Source organism: Bactrocera oleae, chromosome 5 (assembly GCF_042242935.1).
Source record: "Bactrocera oleae isolate idBacOlea1 chromosome 5, idBacOlea1, whole genome shotgun sequence".
NCBI classification, from domain to species: domain Eukaryota; kingdom Metazoa; phylum Arthropoda; class Insecta; order Diptera; family Tephritidae; genus Bactrocera; species Bactrocera oleae.
In genome coordinates this window covers 29,684,876-29,712,446 of record NC_091539.1, presented here as the reverse complement: position 1 = coordinate 29,712,446, position 27,571 = coordinate 29,684,876, and the positions used below count along the sequence as shown (strand labels likewise).

The following is a 27,571-nucleotide window of genomic DNA, read 5'->3' as shown; positions in this document are numbered from 1 at the left end:
CACTATTCTAACCTTTGTCGCCTTATTGTCACGAAAACACACTTTATCAACTAATCGACCAATTTAAATCAAAAGGATAGAGCCTTTACATCGACAATTTCGTCTTACTCTCTTTGAAAGAAATCTTTTCTCTTGTTAACAAAAACTGGCCCCGGACCGTGCTGTAAAAAAAGTTATGGTATAAACTAGAATCGCACTGAGCTATCATATCCATTACATTACGAGAGTGCAATACAACATTATAACACTTTATTTAATTGAACATTTATTTGTGACTTTAGTGAATAAAATTTATATATGTAAAATAAATTGTAATTTGACAATTGTTTCACTAAAATGAACGCGTTCTGGGCAATTTGGCACGTTTTTTTTTTAGCTATACAGTGCTAACTAACTTATTCATAATCATATATGCATATTCAACACGAGGGGTATTTAAATAGATACGTATGTACATATTTATATTCCATATATCATTTACGATAAAATTCATCATCACATTCTTCAGCAGAGAGTTGTGCATTTTCATCTCCATCTTTTTTATATATTAAACTTTCTTGGCTAGCTTCCGTTAATGACATTTTATGATTTTCGGTTATTTGTTTATTTGAATTTTTGATAATATTGTCAACTTCTAATTTACTGATAATTTTTATTGTTTCAGAATTGTTTCTATCTCGGGCGAATACATTATTATTTTTATAAAAAACATGGTAACCTATGGATTTTAATGATTTTGCATAATGAAAAAGCTCGTATGTTTCCTTATCGATAAATGCTGAAACTATTAGAGCTCTGTTTCTTAACTTTGACTTGTTTTCCAAAAATTTTATTTTTAGATTAAGAGTTGTGAAAGTTACAACTAAAGATGTTTTACCTTTCTGCATAGTATTTCTCAATTTAAATGTGAGGTTGAGTTTGTATACATTTTTAATATCTGCAGCCGTGCACGGCAAATTCATAATTTCTGTAAGCATTAACACTGTATCAGCCAGTGGATCTTTAATATCCCTGTCAGGTACACCTCTAATAACAACACTTGTGTTATTATAAAACCTCTCTATTTGATTCGTTGAGGAGGTAGTATTGTTTTGGGGTTGGACTGCAGACGAATATTTAATCACACTGGAGGTGGCGCCCTCTAGCAATTGACTCTCAGCTTTGTTCTTTGAGATACAGTGGTTCAATTCATTAGAATTTTTAAAAGAGCTTTCGAGTTCACTACGCGACTCTTCCAATTTAATCTTTAAAAGTTCAATGCGTTTACGAAGTGCTATTTCTGTTGCTTTTGAGCCCAGTGAACTAAGTCTGGTCATCATCTTCGCATGCTCTTCTCTTCTATTTGCAATCTCGTTATCCTTTCTCTCGTTATCTGCTTTTAAACTATCAATTTCCAAATTTAAAATCTCTATATCTCTGGTGTGGTTATTGTCCAACTCGACAATTTTATCCAAAGTTTGTTCTAATTCTCTTTCCAATTTTAGTTTTTGTATGACTATTTCAGAAGTATTGTATCGCTGGTCTGAATATTTTTGGAAATTCTGGTTATTACTTCCGATCTCTCTTATTCTCTTCTCTAGTTGTTCTATTAATGCGCTTTTGGCAACTATTTCTTCAATTAACTGCTCTATTTTTATTTTAAGTGCACTTTCTACTGCTTCGTACTGTTTGCGAGTGTTATCAAGAAAGTTTTCATTACGTTTAACCAACGCTTCCAGTTTATTATTTGCATTATTTAAACTTGTACATTCAGAGACTCTTTTTCCCATTTCTAGTACTAGTTTTCCTTTTTCTAATATCTCTTCTTTAAGACTGTCCTCTAAACTACTTATTATAATTAAAAATTCCTTAGATTCTTCTGCAGCTTTTGCAATTGCTTGCTCTCTGCTGTCGTTTTGGGCTTTCAAATAATCATTTTTATATTTGAGATCCAATATTTTTTCCTCTGCTTCAGAAAGAATTATTTGAAGACCAGAAAAATTACTTTCAGTCACATCTAGTTGTAATTGCAGTTCACTTCTTGATTTCTCGGTTAAATCCAATTGGGCCTTGATTTCATTTAATTTTATATCGGTTGCAGTATCATCGAAATCAATGTATAACCTGTGAGTCTGTGGATTGGGTAACCTACAATGTGGACAGCTTGTCTCTCTGAAAATAAATAATAGAATCCAAAATTATCAAAACTTTCCCTTGTCCTTATGAATGTACATATATTATATAATTGCCTTATAGTTATTTGCCGATGATTTTAGCCTTACGGTTAGATTTACTACGGTATACTTACAGACTATAACAGTATTTTGATTTGCGGAAGACCCCCAAAGCCAGTATACTTGTAAACGCAGATAAAAACCTTGAGAGCGTAAGAAGTTGAGAGAAATTTCTGCTAGTAGAAAAAAGAGACTGCCCAACGTTTATATAATAAAAGGTTACGACAATGTTGATGTCATTGAACCAACATCGTCATACATACAGTGGGACGAATTTGAAAAAAAATCATTAGTTATGTTACTGGTTTTTATTTTTGCGTTTTTTGTTCAAATCATTATTTGCTATATATCAATACATATTAAGATAGACTTAAACCAGAGAACGTATATCATAGAGAAGGTTCACAGTGCGGCCATTATCAAAATATTTCACGTTTCGCAGGGGAACTGAAAAAGATGAGCGTGTTTCATCACATTTGGAAGGGGACTGAAAACGATGAGCGTGTTTCATCAAATGGCTACAATTAACATCAGGGGACTGAAAAATAGCAGAATTGAGCATTTTCAATGTTAATTGAGAAAAGTGATGCTAATTTCAATGTTAAGAAATTTACGCTTACAGATTCGTATATTTACAATGCGCAAACGACTTTGCATATAATTTGAAGATATTCTGCCTATACAGGGTGGCTAACGAATCGTGCTACAAAATTAAACCGCAATAAATTTCTTTTTAGTCAATGCATTACATATATTTTTTTTATTGTATAGAAAATTTTATTTTATTTAAACAATTAATTATTCTTCCATACTCAACCACGCATATGCGACACCTAATTCGGGATTGCCTCAATTATCTATTTAATGGACTGCTTCAGTTCAGTCAGATTTCTGGGTTTGATTTTGTACACCTCTTGCTTGACATAACCCGATAAGAAAAGACCAAGCGGTCGCAAATATTCTTATACATAATATATGTATAATTATGTGTGCATGTAAACAAATATGAAGGTACCCATTATAATTATTAATTTGTCTACATGCAACATATGTATGTAAATATGTACACTCATTGTTTCATGGGAAATCTCCGTTGCCACAGACAACCAATGGTCAAAGAGTCGCATATGGGCAAGTGCAAAATCAACCCCTAGTCATATACAACGTGGCATGCGTAAATGGAAACAAAGTCATCAAGGCATGTGCATATATACGGGCAGATGTGTGTACAAAAAATTCGAATATTTACATTCTTTCACAAACCAAAGTTGCAGATTTTTTGTGCTTTGTAGTACGTAAGCGATTGTGGTACTTAAGCGAGTGGTACAAAAAAAATAATTTCTATGTATTTAAAAAAAATTACCGTTTTCCTTAAAAAATTAAGAAAAAACGTGGGATGCAGCAAGACACAGGCAGATAAGAGGGATTGGAGGAGTGATACTTAACCGGGGCTTACAGTATACATACATCAAAGGAATATTGAATATTTTCTTTAAGAAGTTTCTTGAATTGTAAACCGACAAATATACTATGTTGTCACTTTTATTCTAAAATATTTTAATACTCTAATTTGCGGAGTTGTCACTTTTCCCTTCTAGAGGGAATATCAGAAATTTGTTCAATTTATGATTTTTAGCTTTTGCCATCGTCGTGAAAAAACACTTTGGAGGCAAGAGCATGCTCGGGGGGATGTGCGAGTATCTGTTTTATGAATGAAGCGAAGTTGCTTGTTAAAAGTACGCCTGCGTTCATGAATGAAAATGTTGTTGTTGTATATTTTACTATAAATTTGGGATTCGGCTATTTAGCTGACATATTGACTTGTGACGATTATTGTTTTTGTAGAACAATGTTTGTAGTTTTTGCGGGTGACATATATACATATGTACGCATAGACATACATATGTAGGTTGGTTTGTGTATACATTATTTGTTCGGCAATGTCATTTATACATACATATGTATATGTGTGTACATATAAATCAATGCGCGCACATATATTGTGTTGTTTTATGATAAAATTATGATTTGAATTTTTGGATCCGCACATTCAAATGTGCTTGTGCAGATATACATGTGATTATATATAAGATTAATATGATAAAAGATGTACATATGTACATATACATATATTGTAATAAATTTAATCTCTATTAGAAAAGTATATTATGTAAAAACTAAATAAAATCATTAAATTCCCAAATTGACTATAAATAATATTTTTAAAATTACATAATTTAATTAGAATGTTATCAGTTTTGCATGTTTTCATAAAAATTCGCAAAATGATATTCATATCAATAAATATGATTGCATATACGCGAATAAAAATGTGGGATGAACCACAATATAATATTATATACGACAATATAACATGGCAACACCATGTCAGCAAGTCAGCTGATCCTGGCTTACAAGGAACGCTGAAACGAATACGACACAAAACGGAACAGCGAATACATAGTCAACAGTTAGGCTCGAGGACGCCTGCTGTTATTATAAAAGACTATACAACACGGTTAACGGCCTCTTCTCCTGCTGGCAGCTACCGCGTGCGCATCGTTCCTGCACATCAATCACCACAAAAAATATAAGCCAAAAGAGTAACAGCGGCTGTAAAATCAACGCAAGTCTCTGAGCATAATTTTCATACAATGCTCAGCTCTGTTCACGCGCCACTGTTAAAATTTCCCCTTCCGAGCCGACTGTGGTGAAACACGCTCATCGCATTTTGTTAGGTTTTGACAATTCACACGCGGGTCCGTAGTTGGACCTTCTCTGTATTTTACGTTCTCTGCTTAAACCTAACCATGACTGTGAACTTTACCAAATTTGAATAGGATGTATTCTTTGAAATCATCCATTTTAAAATGATTGGGGCAAAATCTGGAATTTTGACTACCCTCTGCGTCACAAAAGATAACCCAAAGCTTTTTTAAACTTTCATTTTTGATAAGTCTTAAGAAATATACAAGGAAAACATATTGTACGAAATTTTTAAATTTTAATACCTTCATTCCTGTACGCTTTATTCTCGTTTCGAATTTTTAAAAGCGATTTTTGCAAAAATTTTAACTTCGAACACTTTTGTAACACACTTGATATTATTTAAAAAATGTGTAGAAATCGATTGTCATGTGCGTTTTTTATAAACAATGCGCGCCCGCAAATTTAATAACGGATTTGACTTATTTAAATATGTCATTCATTTAAAAGTCATCAGGCAGTTAGAGTTGCAATGTGTATACATTTTATGTGAAAAATTAAAACTGGATTTTAAATTGAAATATTTTTGAAGAATAAAATAAGGTTTTTAAATGCAAAACTACTTCATAACATCTCCGATACATATTATTATTAATTGTTTACAAATAAATTATCAGTTTATTTATAGCTTTGTATGATTAATATTTGAAGCGGTTTCATAGATACAAGAACATAAACATATTAACAAAAATATGGTAACCAACCAAATTGGTCTCTTAGATTTGTTGGTATATTTTATTCTTGGAATAATTTAAATTATTAACTATACGAACTATTAAATTGTCATTTTCTTGTTAGTAATTAATAATAATTTGTATCAAAGATGTCATGAAAAGGTTTGACCTTTAAAAAAATTTGTTAGACTTCAAAATATTTCAATTTGAATAAAATTAAAATTTTCAAACAAAAAACTATACACATAGCAACTCTAATTGTCTGAGGAAATTTGAAAGAACGACATATTCAAATAAGTCAAATTCGTTAAAAAAAAGTGGTAAATTTGCAGCGAACGCTCATTGTTTATAAAGAACGATTTTCACACATTTTATAAATAATATCAAATGTGTTTCAAACGTGTTAGAAGTATAAATGGTCTAAAAATCGCGTTTGAAAATTCGAAAGGACTATGAAGTGTGCAGTAGGTAATTGCGCACAAAAATGTGGACAAAATTCACGTGAGTGATATGAATAAGTATGTGTTATAAAAAAAAGTAATATTAAACAAGTTCGCTTTATTATTTATTTTGCTTTATATTTGCATGTACCTTTGATGAAGGACGTTATTTGATAACAATCAAAACTCAAATAACTTTTATGTATGTTTGTTATTAGGTTCAAATACACATTTCTAGAGATTCCCCAAAAATGAGGATTAAAAAATGCTTTGGATTTTCTTTTGTGACGGATGTTCGTCAAAACTCAAGAATTTGTTCAATCATTTTAAAGTGCATAGTTCATTTACTCAATTTTTTGGCATTTACAAAAATAAGTACGACATTCGTAATGAATATTTTAAAAGTTGAGGCATTATTCGATCAAATAATGCCCTTCAACTTCTATGTATATGCCGACCTAAAAAAACCTTTAATATAGAATGCACTGAGAAAAGGGGACCGGAGTACTGACAACGAATTATTGGATCTCAAATCCGACGGTCTAGAGCATTTGGTGGGATACATTTGCAAAAAATTAAAAACTTGAGAAAGATCAGAAGAATACATGGGTCAATCAGGTACGCGAAGGCGGGTTGGTGAAACCACCTGAAAGAATAATAATGGTGATGAACCAATGTAAAACAAGTTCGGATGTAACTAAACATTTTATACTTTCGCAAAGTCAAATGGTATACTCGTTTTAGATTTGTTTGTGTTGCTACAGAGTATAATAGTTTGGCTCACCTAACGCTTGTTTGTATCACCTAAAACTAATCGAGTTAGATATAGGATTATATATATAAATATGCATTATGTAGAGACGAGTTGATATCCGGGTATCTGTCTATCCGTCCGTCCGTGCAAGCTGTAAATTGAGTAAAAATTGAGATATCTTTTAAAACTTGGTATACATGTTTCTTGGTACCGTAAGACGGTTGGTATTACAGACGATAAATTATGTGCGATGACTTAATGGGAACCTCGTTCAAAATTAGACAGTGTGCGTGGCACCGCCCACTTTTAGGTGAAAATCCATATCTTGGGATCTGCTTAACCGATTTCAACAAAATTCGGTACATATCATTCTTCTCATATTTCTATGTTATAGTACGAAAATGGGCGAATTCGGGTTACAACCACGCCTATTTCCCATATAACACCATTTTAAATTCCATCTGATTTTTTCACTTTCCGTATGCAAATCAAGCCACAATGATTATATCGGCGTAAAACTGTCTAAGTCGAAACAAAAGTGTTCAAGCCAATAGGTACCTAATATGTGGACCCCAGTGCCTAAAGTTCACCTTTTACCAAAAATATCAGTCATGTGTAAGATATATAATTGAAATTCATATAATAAAATAAATACATGAAACTCTTGATTTTAGTATGTTTTTGTGTCTAAAATGAGTTGAATCGGATCAAAACTTCCTTTAATATAAAATTTTGCCAACACATGAAGTCATTTCCCGGGCTGTGATCCTTGCAAGTTGCGAGAGTATAAAATGTTCGGTTACACCCGAACTTACAACTTCCTGAGTTGTTCCGCTTACATTTCTTAAGATTTCTCAAAAATGAAAGGTTAAAAAAGTTTTGGGTTGTCTATTACGGCGCAGAGGGTAGTCAAAATTCAAGAACTTCCTTCAATAATTTTAAAGTGGATGATTTTAAAGAATATATCCTATTCAAAGGGTAAAGCTCACATTTATAGTTGTATTTAAGTCTATCTTAATGCGCATAGATATTCAATAAATATTGACTTGAACCAAAAATGCAGTAATAATAAACAGTAATAAACATATCATTTTTTTTATTCTATGAACGTTGTATACAAGCGATATTTGACGAATTTGCTTTGATTTTGTGTATTTTTATTGTTTTGAATTTTCTTGCTGGTTTCTGCTAGTTTTCCGTTTCTATACTTTTTTTTTATCACAATCTTTGTGAGAGTAACTTACAATATTCTTTTTCCTAACAGCTTTTTAGAACCAAACCTATTATTATATAATTTTTTTAGAAATGTTCTTAATGGAATAAAAAGGTCTAACTTCGGGTGGAACCGAACATTATATACCTCGCAAGGATCAAAGCCGGGAAGTTGGCAAAACTTTTTATTAAAAAATGTTGCGATAGACTTCAACATTGAAAGCATGAGAGGATTACAATCATATTTAGTATCTTGTTAATTTAAAATACAGATCTTAAACTAGCTTAATGTGATTGTATATGTGAAATTATCTCAACCAAGTGGCTAAATAAAATATGTTGTGCATATGAGGAAACAGACAACCAGAGAAATCAATACAAGTATATTAAATATAAAGAACTTCAACCAAGGTCTGAACCGATTTCATTCATATTCAGCGCAAATCACCTCCTGAACTTTGACAGTTGACTGGTTTCAGGAGGTTATGTTTAACATTTATCCGTTTTTTCTTATTTTTATACTCTCGCAACCTGTTGCTACAGAGTATAATAGTTTTGTTCACCTAACGGTTGTTTGTATCACCTAAAACTATTCGAGTTAGATATAGGGTTATATATATATAAATGATCAGGATGAAGAGACGAGTTGAAATCCGGGTGACTGTCTGTCCGTCCGTCTGTCCGTCCGTCCGTTCAAGCTGTAACTTGAGTAAAAATTGAGATATCTTTATGAAACTTGGTTGACATGTTTCTTGGTACCGTGAGACGATTGGTATTGCAGATGGGCGTAATCGGACCACTGCCACGCCCACAAAACGCCATTAATCAAAAACAAATAAATTGCCATAACTAAGCTCGGCAATAAGATACAAGACTGTTATTTGGTACACAGGATCACATTAGGGAGGGGCATCTGCAGTCAAAATTTTTTTTTAAAAGTTAGCGTGGTCCCGCCTCTTAATAGGTTTAATGTGCATATCTCCTAAACCGTTAATGCTATAATAACAAAATTCACTGGACGCAAATGTTTTTAGCACCTATACTTACAGTGTGAAAATGAAACGAGGAGACAACCCCGACCTCTTCCCATATAACGGTACTGTTAAAAACTACTAAAAGCGCGATAAATCAAGCAGTAAACACGTCAGAGACATTAAATTTTATCTCTGGGATGGTATGAGATGACTTTATAGGAACAGCGTTCAAAATTAGACAGTGGGCGTGGCACAGCCCACTTTTAGGTGAAAACCCATATCTTGAGATCTGCTTAACCAATTTCAACAAAATTCGGTACATAACGTTATTTTCATATTTCTATGTTATAGTACGAATCGAACTACAACCACGCCTATTTCCCATATAACACCATTTTCAATTCCATCTGATTCTTTCACTTTCCACTATACATATCAAGCAACAATGATTATATCGGCGTAAAACTTTGCGTGAATAATACGTATGCCACCTTGTGACCAAAAATTGTCTAAATCGAACCAAAACTGTTCAAGCCCCTAAGTACTAAATATGTGGACCCCAGTGCCTATAGTTGACCTTCTACCGAAAATATCAGTCAATCCACAAAGAAATCTCAAACGAGTATACCATTTGACTTTGCGAGAGTATAAAATGTTCGGTTACATCCGAACTTAGCCCTTCCTTACTTGTTTATACTATAGGTCGTAGACTAAATTAGTTTTATACCTATATTTTACTTGCTGTCAGCGAAAATTATATTAAAATCATCATCAAAAATAAATATAAAGTCAATTATGCCGTATAAAGTCAGCCGGACTGAGGTCTAGGGAATTAATTATCCCATTTCACCCCATTTTTGACATACAGGAAAGAAAATGAAAATTATCAGAAAAGGATTATCTCCGAATTTGTATGATACAATTTATCTCAGATTGGTCGATATTTTCAATATAAAGTTCGCGACATATTTGGTTGATATCGGTCGAGTACGTCCCAAGATCTGGGTTTTCACTTAAATGGGGCGTAGTTACTTCCATCGTCCAAATTTGTTATTGGCTCCTATAAATATTTATGTCTATGGCGCATTCATTTATAGATTTATCGCACTTTTAGTAGTTTTTAACAAAACCGTTATATGGGGAGAGGGTGGGGTTAAAATTCGATTTCATCCATTGTCGGTAGGGGTTCTTAAAGGATTTATCCTAAGCAAATTTGATTAATGTAGCTTTAGTGGTTTTGGAGATATGCACATTAAACCTATTAGAGGGCTTTTTTTTAGTTTTAGCCCACAAGTTCTTCTTTCTACTGCGATCCCCTATTACAGTTTTATATCTTAACAAGTAAGGAAGGGCTAAGTTCGGATGTAACCGAAAATTTATACTCTCGCAAAGTCAAACGGTATACTCGTTTTAGATTTCTTTGTGGATCTTGCCGCCTTGTTCTATGTTGACCGATATTTTCGGTAAAAAGTCAACTATAGGCACTGGGGTCCACATAGGGGCTTAAACAGTTTTTATTCAATTTATATAATTTTTGGCCACAAGGTGGCATACTTTAAACGCATTATTCACGCAAAGTTTTACCCCGATAGAATCATTGTTGCTTGAGTTACATACTGGAAAGTGGAAGAATCAAATGGAATTTAAAATGGTGTCATATGGGAAATAGGCGTGGGCGATTTCGCCCATTTTCGCAATATAACATGAAATATAAAAAGAATGTTATGTACCGTATTATTTGGTTGTATTAATTTGGTTGAAATCTATTAAGCGGATCCCAAGATATGGGTTTTCACCTAAAACTAATTTGACTAATTTTGATAACGCGGTTCCTATAAAGTCATCTCATACCATACAGTCCTTATATAAGTATGTCAGATGGAGTTTAAAATTTTGTTATACGGAAAGTGGGCGTGGTTGTCTAATACGATAATATCTAGTTCAATTGGAATGTGACCGTTTGGAATTTTTCTGATATCATCGCGACAGTACTTATAAATATGTTTAGTTTGTAAGGAATTTAGCATATATTATAGCGGCCCCCATCCAAAACCTCAACCATTAAAAACGGGCCTCTGAATTTTGCATCTAACTTTGTTTGATGTGTCTCTTCATTTTTCAATAACACATAACTAACAATCGTTGCTTTACCTTTATCAAATCTTGCTTTATTATATGATGCCGTAGTTTCCATAGTCTTCCATAGTTTACTAAATTAATTTCGATCTCAGTTTTTTTTTTGGTGATGAACAGAATTTGGAAAATTTGGAGCTAGGAGCTGAGCCCTGGTCAGGTATGATACGAGTGGGTACCCCAAACAAGGAAACCGATGACTTAATAGCTCAGCAGCTCTCGGTATCTAACTTTAGAGTATGGAACAAGTAAATGAATTTCGTAACGACGTCCGCCTGAACAATCACATACTCTTTGAGATCACTTTTACCACTAAATTTTCCAGTTATATCAACGGATATAGTACGCCAAGGTATATTTATTTTCGGAATAGGATGGAGCTCTGCTTGAACTTTTCCCGAAGAACATTTAACAGTTTTCATGTTATACAATTGTCAACAAATTTTCGAACATATTTATTCATTTTAAACCAATAATACTAATAGACTTTTTCGCTCATGTTAATTACTGCCTCGTCCTTTCGCAAATCATATGTTTTTGCCAAATTTTCTCAGTTCAGTAGAATTAAATTTGTTTACAATATTAACTAGGTCCGAATCTAATCGCTGCTCATCGAGAAGTCAATCGCATGAGATATCCGCTAGATTTACTCGCTTGTCAGGAATTTTGTATACTGACGAATGATAATTTGTTTGAATGGGATTTCTTGACAAAAAATACCATCGTGAGCCATGGGCTTTTCTTCACTATATTGAATATCAAAGTTGAATGATTGTAAATACACCTACCAGCGATGGTGTTTGTAATAATAGCAATAATTTTCTTTCGAACTTTTTCTAGCTCTGCATTCTACATAAAATTGTTCTTCTGTGAAGTGTGAGAATATAGAGATTTCATTATCAGAGAAAACTCAAGTACAAATTTGCGGAAATACGAAGCCAAACTAAGAAAGAAAGCAGTAATGGATTGCGGCGGAGGCAAAGAACTATTTTACGCGGATTCGGTCTTTGGTATTCCGCTCGTATCTTATATCCCAATTACTGAAACAGTTCACAACAACTACATTTGGTAACATTAAAAAAGAACACCCAACACAATTGAAAACCTTTCAAAACCCGACTCTTTTGGCGGCGACACCACCATAATGTCGTCCATATAAACGATTACATGAGTGAGCAAAATTTTCCAACGCACTCATAAGTGCACGCTGAAAAACAGACGACGCGTTTTTAAGACCAAAAGGCATTGTCAAAAATTCATATTGTTCTTCAAGTGCTACAAACGCTGTATATTCAACAGAGTCCGGATGGATTGGGATCTGATGATGACCGCTATCCATTTCTAAACAAGTGAAATAATTAGCACTACAAAGTCTTACAATCTGATCACTGATAAGAGGCAGTAGGTATTTCTCAGAAACTGTGTTTGAGTTAAGTTCCCTATAATCAACACAAAATCGATCTACGCCATTAGGACTAGCATAGGGAGAAGAACTAGGACGAATAGTATGTCATTTTATTAATACATTTAATCTAGTTCCAACTATTTCATTTTCACCACGACTGAGCCGATATAGTCGCCCTTGCACAGTTTTGCAAGGATCTATGAACCTAATTTTTATTTCACACATATTAATCCTTGTACAAGGGATGTCATTAGTTGTTGTTGTTATAACGGTTGATAAATTCGAGATTCGTTGTCGTCGAGGTCATCTAACGGGAGGCCTAGGAAACGAGCTGTTTCGACGGGGTCGGACCATAGGGAGAAAGGTGTTAGATGAGTGGGGTTTGTTGGGCATGCAAAGAGGTGGTTACTGTCATGCGGAGACTCTTTGCACGCAGGACATGTGTTTGGTATGTCGGGGTCTATTCTGGATAAGTAGGAGTTTAACCTGCTACAGTATCCAGAACGAAGTTGCGCGAGGGTCACTCTGGTTTCGCGAGGCAACTCGAGCTCTACGTCTGCTATGGGTGGTGGTTTGACTCGTAATACGCCATTCACTGAGAGGGAGTCGGTGAAGGTGTTGATGGCTCCACTGTGAATGGCGGTCAGTGCCTGTCTGCAGTTCGTTGCGTCCGAAGTCCGGTTGGCGTACTGCCTAATGTCGTCGAAGTAATCAAGGAAAGACCTCTTGATGTTCCTAGGAGGCGGCTCCGCTACAAGCGGGCGACTACAGGGGTGGTTTCTACGAAAACACCCCAGCAGAAACTGCTTGGAGAGGAGTTCGTTGTGTTCCTTAACCGGAAGCATACGGGCCTCACTATGTAGGTGTTCGATTGGAAACATCAAGAGGCATCCCGTGATAGTCCGGAGTGCAATGTTCTGACAGGTCTGAAGCTTATGGGGCTATTGGGGCTGCATAATTTAGGACCGGCCGGCCGATTGCCTTGTATGTTGCCAACAACGTTTTGGCTTTGACGCCTAAAATTTTAGGGTTATTAACTGTCGGAATTTTTGTGTCATCGACTGAAATGTTGAGGTCCAGTCTGTACTCCTTCGTCCAATTTGTGAAGATGGTCGCTGTAGATTTAGTGGGGGAGAGTGTTAGGCTAATTGCAGAGAAGAAGCGAGAAAGATCGGAGAGGTAGCTGTTTACTTTTGAACACATGCCATCGATTCCCTTGCCCGTCAATATCGTACAGTCATCAGCGTACGAGGTCACTGAAATTCCCGCTGGTGGCTGGGGGAGTTTCGAAATATAGAAATTAAACAGTAGTGGGGAGAGGACACCGCCCTGCGGAACCCCCTGTTTAATTTTCCTAAGTTTGGAGTTTGGACCTCGAAACAGTACGGATGAATGCCGACCGCTCAGGTAGTTCATAGTCCACCGCTTCAGCTGTGGAGGGAGCGTTGATTGTTCTAGGCTTTTGTGTCAAAAGCTTTTGACAAGTCCAACGCTACGAGGATCGTCCTCTCTTAGGGTGGCTTATGGTTCAGGCCATGAACTATCTGGGCGTTTATGACGCTAAGTGCTGTGGTGGTACTGTGCACTTTTCGGAAGCTATGCTGATGATCTGCTAGACTCAGGTGGTGAGTGAATGACGGGAGTAACAAGGCCTCAAGTGTCTTCACTACTGGGGAAAGGAGAGTTATCGGGCGATAAGACTCCCCTTTGTTGGCGGGTTTCCCAGGTTTCAGTAGTGGGACCACTCTTCCGACTTTCCACACATCGGGTATTTGAAGAGTGGATATCGACAAGTTGAGGACCTTGGTGAGATAGTTTACTCCCGTTGGGCGTAGGTGTTTTAGCATCAGCATGCTTATTCCGTCAGAGCCGATGGATTTAGACGATTTCGCCTTTTTGATGACACTCTGAACCTCCCCATCGGTGAAAGTAAGTGGTGCGCAGTCTTTTGGCATTTTGCGCAGCCGTCGGGTAACACATCGTTTGGCCTTGTCGGTCGAAGGGTGCAGTGTAAACTACCGGCTAAAATAGCTCGCGCACTTCTTCGGGTCCGAGGAGGCATGGGCATCGAATTGAATTTCAACTCGGTCGTCATGTCTCCTCGGGTTAGACAAGGCCTTGACAGTATTCCAAAGCTTACTCACAGAGAGATTACAGGACTTCAGGTGCTCCACCCATTTTGTCCGTGGTTTACCATTTGCCGAATCTCCAAATTGAGATCCCTTATGCGGAGATCACAGGGATCGGGATGGCGTAAGGTGTCGCGCTCGTTTGCTAGTACAGCTGCTTCGGCTGGGAAATTTGGGCGGAGTTCCGCGATTCTACCAGCTGGTATGAAGCGAGCGGTAGCAGCAGCGATTACCTTGCGGAATTGACGCTCGCCAACGATGACGTCCGTAGGAATGGGTAGTGCGTTGAAGGTGCTCTCAGTAAATTCTGTGAAGCCGACCCAGTTAGCTTTGTTAAAGTTAATAAAGGTGCGGATGTCCACAGAAATAAAGTCGGGAGGTTTCTCGATCGAGATAATTATGGGCAGATGGTCTGATGCGAGAGTTAGCATAGGTCGCCAGGTTATGCTATTTATCAGACCACCGCTAGCGATGGTAATATCGGGCGAGCTATTACAGGTGTTCATAATTCTGGTGGGGGCTTCGTCATTCATTGTGCAGAATGTCGAATCGTCAATCTGTTCCGCCAGCTCCATCCCCCTACGATCATTTGACAGGCAGGAATGCCAAAGATCGTGATGCGCGTTAAAATCGCCTAGCACCAAACGGTTTTCACCACGAAATAGCGCATCTATGTTCGGGTGATATCCTGTTGGGCAACATGTAACTGGGGGGATGTATATATTAAATATTTCGAGCTCGACATCGCCTGACCGGACAGCTATACCCTGACATTCTAGGGTAGTGTCCCTGCGGTCGATGTCAACATCGATTAGACGATATTGCACGGTGTTGTGCAATATGAAGGCTAAGCCTCCACCATTATCTCGCTCGCGATCCTTACGTAAAACGTTGAAACCTGCACAACTCAGAAGATCTGAGCGGCTGTTTAGCTTGGTTTCTTGGACCGCAGCTATCGTTACGCGCTTCCGGCTCATGAATGCAACTATCTCCTCGATCTTACTCTGGAGTCCGTTGCAGTTGAATTGTAGGAGTCGCGTTTGTCGCGGGTGTCCAGTCATGATCGTAGGGGTGAATGGGGTGCGTGTTGGTGGTGGTTGTTGCAGCTGTACTATCCGCATGGGCGGTTGTCGCACTGTGGTGTTGATTGGTGACGCCACTGTATGTGATTGCGGGGGCAGACTCCTACAGCATGGGGCAACATACGACGCACTCCATGCTCGTGTGGTGCGCAGACCTTAACACGACAGAAAGTGACACCAGCCAGTACAAGAATTGTACTTGACTGATGTGACATTCCGGCGTGCTACGCACGGAACAGACTGTGCGAGGAACCAGGAGTTGCTGGGTGGTTCTCGCACGAGGATTGGAGCTTTATAAAGGTTGGTCAGACTGGGAGTCATGCTGTCTGTGTGAGCTCCTTAGGGCCGTGGAGGTCCTATCTTGGCCACTCGACTGGAGCCGCAGCGCAGTGCGCGAACATGGTGCAAGTTGCACAGTCGTTGAGGCAGATGTCGCATTATTGCGTTGACAGCATGGGGCCACGTAACTCGTGGTCCACTCCCTATGTGTCTTAAGGCCTGAACAGGTCTTAAGATGGCTCCATCCATTGCATGTATTGCACCTAACCCAGGTGTAGTTTGGATGGAGCCTTTTAGCGCAAACGCAGCAGTAGAATTCCTCGGGGTCAGGAGGATACGGAGCAACCCTGCTGCTAGGTGTTGCTCCAATGACGACAAACTAAATCTAGAGCTTACCGATCCAAACAGGGTTAGATCGCCGAAATAACAGCCCTTGGCCGGATAAAATCCGGGTCAATTCCTTTATCGCAGAACCGGCTCTTGTGCGAATTGCTGTCATTAGTAAACGCTGTAGCGTATTGTTCAACATGGAAGAATATTTTTAGAACATTTTCATTAATGACAACACTACCTAAAATTTGTAATGTACTGTATATCACAGCATCATCACCCTTTTATATTTCAACATTATTTATGCGTTTGCTAGCTAGCTTGTGGCCAACACTCTCTCTAATCAATGAGCACTCCGCCCCGGTGGATAGACCTCAGCTTGTTGCGTCATACTTGTACTCACTTTTGGTTCTGCTGTAAAGCAGTGATTGACGCTTTTTTGTTGCAATACGCCCTGTTTAGCTGCAGCTCCCGTATTTGAACATTGGTTAACAAAACGTCCAGGCTGGCTACAACAGGACACAGTCGGCTTTTCTTTCTGCTGTTTCATATCAATACCGTGTCGCACCTTGGTTCTGCAGCCCGCAATTTATGTTCGGGCTTTTTGCCAAAATGACACATCAGATTAGACATCTTCGCTTTTTTTTATTGTTGGGCCCAGCACATTCAGCAAAGCCAGCACTGCGCTTTTTATCGAAGGTAAACGCCTTTAACTCTAATTGTAGCTTGTTTCTAGTTTTTACATTCGTAGTAAAAATAATTCGTTGCAAGCGACTATCAAAGACATCCTCGTTAAACGATTCACAGATTCTCGTCGTCAAGCACTAGAGGTAGCTTGTCCATAAATGTACAGTAGGGGAAGAATTAGACTTCCTTGGTGGTCTCCAATACTTAAGAACATGCAGAAAAATTGCGGGAAGCAATTCAATTTTGCCAAATTATCCCAGGAAGATACAGAGTGGGATAGCTATCATAACCACCTTCGGACATACAAAAAGGAGGTAAGAAAAGCAAAAAAGAAATTCGTGGAAATCTTTTTGTAATGACATCGAAAATACGGCAGAAGTGTCTCGACTGAGAAAGATAATGACACAGTCGAAACATAGCATCGGATACCTTCAGAAGCCAGATCACAGCTGGACGGTATCCAGTAAAGAGAATAATAGGGGAGGATATAATGGAGAGTGAAGTAGGCTCAGAGTCCCCTCCGCTAGACATAGCGTCAGATGGCAATGTTTATTGGACAATAGGCAGCTTCAAGCCTTATAAAACGCCGGGACCAGACGGTTTATTCCCTGCTCAGTTACAGCAGTCCCTGAGCTACACAATAAACTGGTTAACAACCATGTTTAGAGGGGCACTGAAATTAAACTATATTCCCTCGATATGGAGGGAAGTTCAGGTGATATATATACCAAAGGCTGGAAAAAGCTCACACATTAATCCAAAGGATTTTAGACCAATTACCCTTTCATCATTTCTATTTAAAACGCTGGAGAAACTAATAGAAATACATATAAAGGACATACTAAACCCAAGAAAAATGGCAGTTTCGCAGCATGCGTACTCGAAGGGTAGATCCACAGAAACGGCATTAAGTTAAGTGGTAGCAGAGATTGAAAAGTCTCTGGAAATAAAAGAATACACCCTCGTAGCCTTCCTAGACATAGGTGCCTTCAACAACATCCAGCCTGAGGCCATATTGAGCGCGCTTAAAGATCTCGGCATATCTGAGCCTCTCCGGAAGTTAATTGAACAGATGCTCTTGGGCCGGTCAATTATTTCAACGCTGGGAGCTTCAACGATGCACAGATCTGTCCGAAGGGGTACACCCCAAGGAGGCGTGTTATCCCCATTTCTCTGGATCCTGACAATGAATAAAATGTTTGTGGATCTAGAAAAGAAGGGGGTACATGTTGTGGCCTACGCTGATGATGTGGCAGTATCGGTTAGGGGCAAGTTCCCGAACACCCTCGCTAGCCTTATGCAGACAATATTAAACGATATTAATCGATGGGCCGTATCATGCGGACTGAATTTAAATGCTAGCAAGACAGAACTAGTATTGTTCACTAAGAAACACAGTACTCCAGAAATCACGCCGCCATTTTTAAATGGCACCAGGCTAACGGTAGGAGATAAAGCAAGCTACTTGGGACTAATTTTAGACAGAAAGCTTTCTTGGAAACAAAACTTGGAAGCGAGGGTAAAGTAAGCAGCTACAGCGCTTTACACATGTAAATGAATGGTGGGGCCCAGGTGGGGACTGACACCTCGGGTGGCTCACTGGCGGCTCACAGCAATTGTAAGGCCGATCATGACCTACGGTATAGTAGTATGGTGGCCAATTACAGAAAAGAAATATGCGATTAGAAGCATGGAAAGTATACAAAGAGCAGCTACTATTTGCATCAGTGGAGCTCTCAGAACTACGCCAAGCCTGGCACTCAACATAATTTTACACTTGCTGCCAACAGATCTGTATTGCAAGCAAATGGCTGCGAAGTCAGCTCTGAGACTGAGGGAATCCGTCCTACTAGTCGCCAGCAACAAGGGGCATTCTATGATACTTAGAAAGTTCCCGTTTCTTCCCCTAACTTTCACAATCCTATGGAGCTGAACCTAAATCCGGTCCTCAATATTGCCTTCCCCTCCAGAGAGGAGTGGGAAAGGGACGTAGTGGACAAGGAAGCAGGGATAAGCTTCTATACGGATGGTTCCAAACTGGATAACCGAGTAGGCGGCGGTTACCAGACCACTGCAGTGTCTTCCAAGCAGAGGTCACTGCAATTAAAGAAAGCCTTCTTGTACTAACAAAAAGTGTAATCACAACAAGAAGTGTATTTATATATACAGACAGCCAGGCGGCTTTGAAATCTCTGATGTCTCATAGGATTTCGTCGAAGACAGTGTAAGATTGCCATGATCTTCTAGCGGATCTGTCATCCTATTTCACGGTAAATCTGCAATGGGTCCCAGGACACAGTGACATCCCTGGGAACTGCGTAGCAGATGAACTAGCCAGAACAGGCACCACCCTACAACTAGATCCTGGTAAGGACATAAATATGCCTCTGGCTACTTGTAGATACCTAATCGACAAACATGTCATTAATATAGCCGAGTGTCAGTGGAATCAATAATCAATCCCTGACCTGCTCAACTAGCAGGCAAACGTGGCAAGAATGGAATATGAGCCGCACATGCCGACTGTTGAAATTCAAGAGGAATGATATAAGAACTCTCGTAGGAGTACTAACAGGCCACTGTCTAATAGGCAGACATGCAAGTAGACTTGGCACGCCATATAACGACTATTGTAGAAGCTGTCAGGAAGTAGAAGAGGAGAAGACCAGTAAACATCTTCTATGCGATTGCGCAGCACTATATAGGAAAAGAATCGCAACCATCGGTCGTGGGTTTCTTGATGACGTCTCGGAGGTTGCACAGATAAAACTTGTCTCACTGATGAAGTTCATCAAAAGTACGGGGTGGTTCAGAGAGGAGCCAATAGAGTGAGGGGATCACAGTCCCAGTGGTATCACAATGGGCCTCCTAAAGGCCTAAGTGTGTCGAGTGACAGCCACTATACCTACCCTACCCTACCTACTATCAAAGTTTGACATATGCGCAGGCATACTTGATACTGCAAACAACACTTCGTTGTTAATGACGTCACCAAAAGACTTGCATATATTGCATGACATTCGTCGAAAGGCTGGTGTCTCTTCGCTTTCGTATCGTTCTATGAACAATTCTGTAAACTGTTCCCACTTAATTCCGGGGTAGAAATTTTGTGTTAACCCCTCCCACAAGAGGTTGCTCGGAAGAAATTATATCAGCGGTCATACACCACTGTGATGTGTCAACGCCCGTAACGTCGCGGTTAAATTTAGGCAACGTGACAGCACGTGCACGTGTCGTATCCTGCATAGTTTTTTGTTAACACACTCAAATTTCGATTTTGCATCTCGAGGATTTTACGCCACTGCTCTTCTGAAAATGTAGGAGTAGGTACAGAACCCACTTCTGATGACGGGTTCGCTTCTAAAATATAGTCGTCCATCTTGACATTTAAGCGTCACACTCAAGGTGGTATCTTTCAACGAATTCCTGTGGTGCTGTGTCAAGAAAGACATGATACTAGACTAACTAATTTTCTCAATCTCTTTCCCAGATTAGGATGATTAGGGAATTTTGAACAGCTGATTTCAAAAAAAGGTGGGATGCCAGAAATAAAACCGCTAAAAGTATATGACAAAACAGTGCGAAACGCAAGTTCAAGGAACGACACAAATACTTTTGAATAACGTGCAACTAAATTTTGTTTGCTATTCTTTGTTATAAAGTCAAAATATTTATATAGATAGAGATATTTTATTATGAATTGTATTGTTTCTTTGATATAGTTTTTTTATTTATTTATTATTTTATTATGCTATATGATTTAAATAAAAAAAAAAATTATAACATGAATACACGTGTTTAGGGCTTTATATGCGTATATATGCTATAGGTCTACTCGGAAATATCGAAAAGTAAAATGCCAAAAAGTTATTTTTAAAATACTCTATCCATTATCTCTCGACGGTGGCATGATTGACAAATGTTATACAAAATGTGGGTTTTGACAGCTCTCTCTCTCGAATCAAAGAGTTGCGTATCATGTCATCCATGGCTGGAGGACACACAGTAATTGGAAAATTACTGACTTTTTATACAAGCGAATTTAATTGCTCAACTGTCTCTTCACTGTGCCTTGCTCCCACACATTTTCAAGGGCTAACATCTAGGCCTTGCTCACATTCAGCAACACTCAGGACTACGTTCAGCCACAGAGCATTTTTATCTCGTTCCTTCATTCTTCTGTTAGAGAATATATGTTGAACACGCTCTTGCCACATAAACTTCTATGCAATATAACTTGAAGGTAAAAGATGGCATACTCGTACAATAAACGAAAAGAGGGAAACAAGACTCTGAACACGCCAAATTCATACAGCCTTGTGTATCCTTTAATAACTTCATATCACGACATACATATATAAAACTTATGCGTCACGTTTTCTCTGAGGTTAACTCCTAAACTACTGAACCGATTTTAGTTAATTTAGCACACTGTGTCCAGTTTGATCCAATCAAACAGATTTTGTCTAAAACGTTGGTCGGCAAACGTACACGTTCAAATAATTTACTTTTTGAGAGTGTGTGCGCATGGAGAACTTCTCAACTGTACCTGTGGTATATTTTACTGTTCCCCACCCTTTTCACACAAGTGTAATTAGCATTTAATACTTAATACTCTTTAAATCATTTCTTTTAACACTTCTTTAGTCAAAAATCGAAGAGCACACAAAAATGTGTGTTTCTGTTGAAAAAAAACAAACTACTAATCGAAATTGGCTGCTAATGCAAGCACATGATAAACATATATGTCCAATTATAACAAAAGAAAAATATAGATAATCGCATGTACACAGCCCGCGAAAAATGAAAATTCAGCTTTTCCTTTGAACATACCTCGCATATGCATATTACACACTAAACAGGACAAGATTACGATTTCTTTGGCGCCGCGATCTAATGGTATAAACGGATAGAGGTGGTAATCAAGATTAAGAAATGTGTACACATATGCCCGAGATAGTATAGTTTTCGAGATATTTTATTTAAAGTTAAAAAATAATGAACCCTATTTCATTATGTTGAACACATTTTGCACACCTTTTTCAATTAATATATTTGCAATTATACTGTATATGTTGAAATAAATCCAAAATATGGATTTATTGTGCGTTTTTTAAGAAAATAAATGTACTTTAAATTATTTGATCAGATTAATTTTTACTTCGTGGGAGTGACATGACATTTTAAGTCTCCATGTACCCATGTACACTTAATATTTGGATCAGGTTGAAATTCAGGAAACCATGTCGTTTGTTTATCCACGAATGGATGTCTGGTATCAGTCTGTGCGTCCAGCATGCTCTGGGTGAGGTTTGCTACCATTACTTCCACATTGTCATGCTTTTGGTTATCTCTACTTTTTTGGATTCTTTAGATGGCTCTGAATTCGTCACCCTGGATGTCAATGGGCGACATAATGACTATTACTTCAACAGCCTCACTGGATATTGTTCGGAACGCACTGATAACTCTTATTGCCGACAGCCTATGAACTGCGTTTATTTACATGACCGATCTCATTACCTTTGTGAGTAAAAATCGCCGGCTGGAACGCACGCAACCTTTATTTATTTTATTCGCTTTATCTACAGAGTATTCGAGGTGTTCGTTAAATTTTAGCCTTGAGTCTAATATTATTCCCAGATACTTCAGCTGTAGTTGTGAAATTATCTCTCACTCCCCTATTGTGAGCGATATTCTTTCAACTTTTCTTGTGCAACTAGGTGTTTAGCCACTGCTACCACTATATCGTCGTTGGCGTATGCGATGTATTTATCGGCTTTATGATAATGTTTACAAGATATTAAGGAGCGCGTATTTCATACAGGGCCGAGTTGAAGGCACCTACTGCGCATTTCGCAGTGTCAACGACATTGTTTAGTGCGTCAATAGGGGACCTCTTTTTTATAAACCCGTATTTCTGATAATCCGCCGGCTTTCTGGATTGCTAACTCTATGCGGATTCTTACTAGGCTTTCGTACACTTTGCCAATCGTGTCAAGCATGCACAGAGGTCGTTATGATGAGGCTTCCTCCGGAGGCTGATTTGAGTTGGGAAGTAGGACCAATCGCTGAACTTTCCATGGATTGGGCAATATACCTTCCTTTAAACACGCATTTCATAGTCAATTTTTGCCTTCCTTTAAGGTTCTATTTGGTATTCCATGTTGTTGTTGTTGTTGTAACGGTTATCTAGTCCCCGCGTGGATGATAAGTGATAGTTTGGTTGTCTTCGAGGTCATCTAACGGGAGGTCCAAGATACAGGCTGTTTCGACGGGGTCGGACCATAGAGAAAAGGGTGTTAGATGAGTTGGGTTTGTTGGGAATGCAAAGAGATGGTTTGCCATCGATACCAGGCGCTTTGCTGCTTTTATTTTTTCCCGCTTTCGCCAATACTTCTTCTTCATTAACTAGTAGCGGTGACTCTACACCTTCGGTTCGTGGTTTAGCATAGGAAATCGGATAATGTATTGGGGATAATTTTTAAAGGATATTCCTCATAAATGATGTGCTTTTGGGTTGTTGTGTCTTATTTTTGAGTTTCGACATCCAAGTCGTTTTCTTCCTCACAGAGCTTTTTAAAACAGCTCACACACTGACGACGCGAGCGATTATGACCAGCGATATTCCTCTAGTTTCTAGAGCAAACTCCGGAAGAAAGAAAGGTTGGCCTTTACATGATCATATTGTAGCCTTGCCAGATAAGTATGTGGTCCAGATGCTTACCGAACGCTGGGAGTATTGCTCGCTTAGTAGGGCGACATGAATGTTTTTTTTTGTGTTTTTAAAATATTTTCTGTTTCAGTAGATCTTGTGCTGTAGCACAGTGGTTTAAATTTTGCTGTGGTATCCTCATTTTCCTAACCACTTAACCATCTCCAAATACTTGGGGCAGATAAGTTATATATTATTTTGCGTCGAACTCCTTTCAGCATTGGAGGCCCTCGGTCGCGCTTCAAAAAAAAAATAATATGGTCAGTTCAACACCTGGATGTTCATAGTTCTTTTCACTGAAAAATGTGTACAAAGTGTGTAAAACATAGTGTAATAGCGTGCATTACTTTTACCTACAATTTTTGAACTTTAAGTACAAATATCTCGAAAATTATAGGTCTGAGGCGCGTATATGTGTAATTTTTTAACCCTGAGGACCTCTTTTATCCGTCCATACCATCAGATCGCGGCGCAAATGAAAACGTAATTTTGCCAAAAATTAAAGACATTTTAATTTTCGAACATAATGTAAATATTCCTTTGAAACCGAGTGCTGTTGCAACCATGAAAGAAATTTCAAAATGAAAAGGAATACCGAATTGCGTAGCAGCGAGCTGTTACGAAAAACAGATTGTCTTTCCTCGTCGTCCCATCACCTACGAAAACCGATTTCGGCGAAAAAAGTAGTCCTTTTCTGAATATGCCTACACATGGCTCATGATGTTTACACAGTTTTTGCGTGTTAAGAATGCAAGTTTTGTGAACTGTTTTCAACACTTATTCACAATAATTAAACTGTCTGAAGCTAACCACATAGTGAAAACGGTTTTATCAGTTAAGGGGTTAGGGGTAGTCAGAATTTCAAACAATATATTTGTTTTATCTATTTATTATATTCTATGAAAATTTCAAGTTGATCCGATAATTACTTTTTGAGTTATTCGACAAATAACAAAGAGCGCTCGGGCACTTCAAAGCGCTCGGGGGTTATAGTGTGAAACTTTAAATGCGTTTTTCTCAAAACTATGTTTTTTGAACTGGTGACAACTGTAACTCGAAAACCGCTCAGTAGATTTTAATGAAATTTATACAGCTTTTAGAATACATAATGAACTCGGGCCTGATCAAAGGATTTTTCCCCAAAAATTTAGAAAAAAATTCCTGAGGCCATTTTGTTAATTTTTGCAAAAAAAAAAAGCTTCGATCAGGCCCAGGATTATCTATTTATAAAACTAATTTATTTTATCCAATTGATATAGATGAATCTCCAAGGAATTATGATGGTCACCGCCAGGACGTTTGTTTGGAATTGGGGCAACACAAACAACTATAACTTTGGAAATTAAAATTTTTTTTTTTGACTTCAAATCAAAACATGGTATAATAATGCCATATTACTACTTTTGTAAAATATCATGATTTAATAGCAAAAAAAAATTACTGAAATTCCTCATTTTTTCGTGCCTCTGACTACCCCTAACCCCTTAAAGCTATCATCCAGTTAAGTTACAAGAGGTTAAGGACAATATTAATCGGGTACTGATAAAAACGGCTTTGCTTTCTGCCGCGTAAAAAAAACACCCTGGTTGATACAGTTAGGCATTATTTGGAATTGGTTATAATGCAACCGTTTTGTAAATTTGTTAGAATGCAATCCTTTTATCCTAATCCTAAATAGAATTGAAAAAAAGTTAAAAGTTTAATTAAATTCATGTTTGCATTTTTATACTCTCGCAACCTGTTGCTACAGAGTATACTAGTTATGTTAGATATAGGGTTATGTATATATAAATGATCAGAATGAAGAGACGAGTTGAAATCTGGGTGACTGCAAGCTGTAACTTGAGTAAAAATTGAGATATCTTTGTGAAACTTGGTACACATGTTTCTTGGTACCGTAAGACGGTTGGTATTGCAGATGGGCGTAATCAGACCACTTCCACTTCCATTAATCAAAAACAAATAAATTGCCATAACTAAGCTCCACAATAAATATAAGACTGTTATTTGGTATACAGGATAACATTAGGAAGGGGCATCTGCAATTAAAAAATGTTGGCCTGGCCGTGATCCCATCCCCTAATAGGTTTAATTGCATATCTCCTAAACCGCTCAAGCTATAATAACAAAATTCACTGACGACAAAAGATTTTAGCCTCTATCGACATTGTAAAAATGGGTGAAATCGGGTGGCAACTCCGCCCACTCCCCATATAACGGTACTGTTAAAAACTACTAAAAGCGCGATAAATCAAGTATTAAACACGCCAGAGACATTAAATTTTATCTATTTATAAAGTATGCCACCTTGTGACCAAAAATTATATAAATTGAACTAAAACTGTTCAAGTTCCTAGGTACTGAATATGTGGACCCCAGTGCCTATAGTTGACTTTTTACCGAAAATATCGGTCAATGTGTAAGATATATAATTTAAATTCATATAATAAAATTATTAAATGAAACTCTCGATAGCACTATGTCTTTGTGTTAAAAATGAGTTGAATCGGATTAATACTTCCTTTAATATAAAATTTTGCCAACACCTGACATAATATCGCGGGCTTTGATCCTTGCAAGTTGCGAGAGTTTAAAACGTTAGGTTACACCCGCACTTAGAACTTTCTTACTTGTTTAATATAAAATGTGTAGAAATGAATTAGTGAAGTGTTAGTGAATATAAAAGTTTAAAATATAAGTGTAAAATTCATTATAAATCAGAGAAACACGTACTTTAAATAGTTGAACTTTAAACTTTCCTCGGTGTTGGATCAACCAGGGTTATGTCAGTATGCAACCGTTTTGTTATTGTGTGAATAAACATAATTGAACCATAAGTTAAATATTGAGTTAAAGCTATTTTCGTACTATATAGTGTGAAATAAATGTAAACAAAAGAATTAGTGAAGTGTGAGTGGATGTAAAAGTGAAAAATACATATGTAAAATTAATTTTAAATCGAACGTATTTCTTTAAATAGTTAAAATTTTCAACTTTAAACGCGAATATCTAAATAAAGCTATAAATTTCCGGCGGCTATATCTTTATATATTCTTGATCAGGAGGAATTCCTCTATCCGGGGTTGATCCAAAAGTTTCCATTCTGTAGCAGCAAGCAAATACATGAATATGTGGTCTGACAAATAACGCTAACAACCAGTATCGGCGCTTCGAATTTACGTTATACATACATCAATCTTGGAATTTCGATAACCGACATGCATGAAATTATTTTTTACAACATTTATCATCCGCTTAAACAGGACTTATAAACATATTCAACTTTAATCATGAATAACTACATACCGCGATTGCCATTGTTGCATACAATGAAAATGGAAGACGTGCCCACAAGATGTGCTACATAGAATATCACTATCTTTATAAATTTCCGAACAAATAACGCAAGATAATACCGGCATTGTAAATAGGTTTAAGAAGACTGCATTCAATTAAAATCCACTTGTTGATTATCAAGCATAAGTTAAATGCAGTTTAATGGGAATCCCCGATGTTAACTAAATTGTTGCTCAAAAGATACGAGAATAAAGGACTTTCACTAACAATATTGTGCAGAGAATGCCAAATACGAATTCAATATAAAAGAAAGAGACCGATATAGCGGTATCTTTTAGAGACCGCAATTCGAGATTCGTATAAAGAACTTTTCGATAACAATTTGCGAAAGGTGTGATCCTAGAACTACTAAAGTCTATAAGGGTGAATTCACATGCCGCTGGAACTTCACTTTTTTTAAATATTAGTAGTAGAATAGGAA

General features: G+C 37.5%; 1 protein-coding gene and 1 long non-coding RNA gene across 3 annotated transcripts; both read right to left on the bottom strand.

The window, feature by feature from the left end:
* Positions 1–248: 248 nt before the first annotated feature.
* LOC106623359 (myosin heavy chain, clone 203) lies at positions 249–27,390 on the bottom strand. Of its 2 annotated transcripts, XM_070109443.1 has the most exons (3): positions 5,225–5,346; positions 2,288–2,406; positions 249–2,151 (listed from the first exon to the last, which is right to left on the bottom strand). In XM_070109443.1, exons 1-3 carry the CDS (start codon positions 5,228–5,230, stop codon positions 474–476), a joined length of 1,803 nt encoding a protein of 600 aa, XP_069965544.1. In that variant the 5' UTR covers positions 5,231–5,346; the 3' UTR covers positions 249–473. The 2 variants fall into 2 exon arrangements, with proteins under 2 accessions (XP_069965544.1, XP_069965545.1); XM_070109444.1 differs by lacking the exons at positions 2,288–2,406; positions 5,225–5,346 and adding an exon at positions 27,100–27,390.
* Positions 23,819–26,515, bottom strand: LOC138857259 (uncharacterized). Its single transcript, XR_011396338.1, has 2 exons — positions 24,151–26,515; positions 23,819–24,032 (listed from the first exon to the last, which is right to left on the bottom strand). It is a non-coding gene; the product is annotated as an uncharacterized lncRNA (long non-coding RNA).
* Positions 27,391–27,571: the final 181 nt, after the last annotated feature.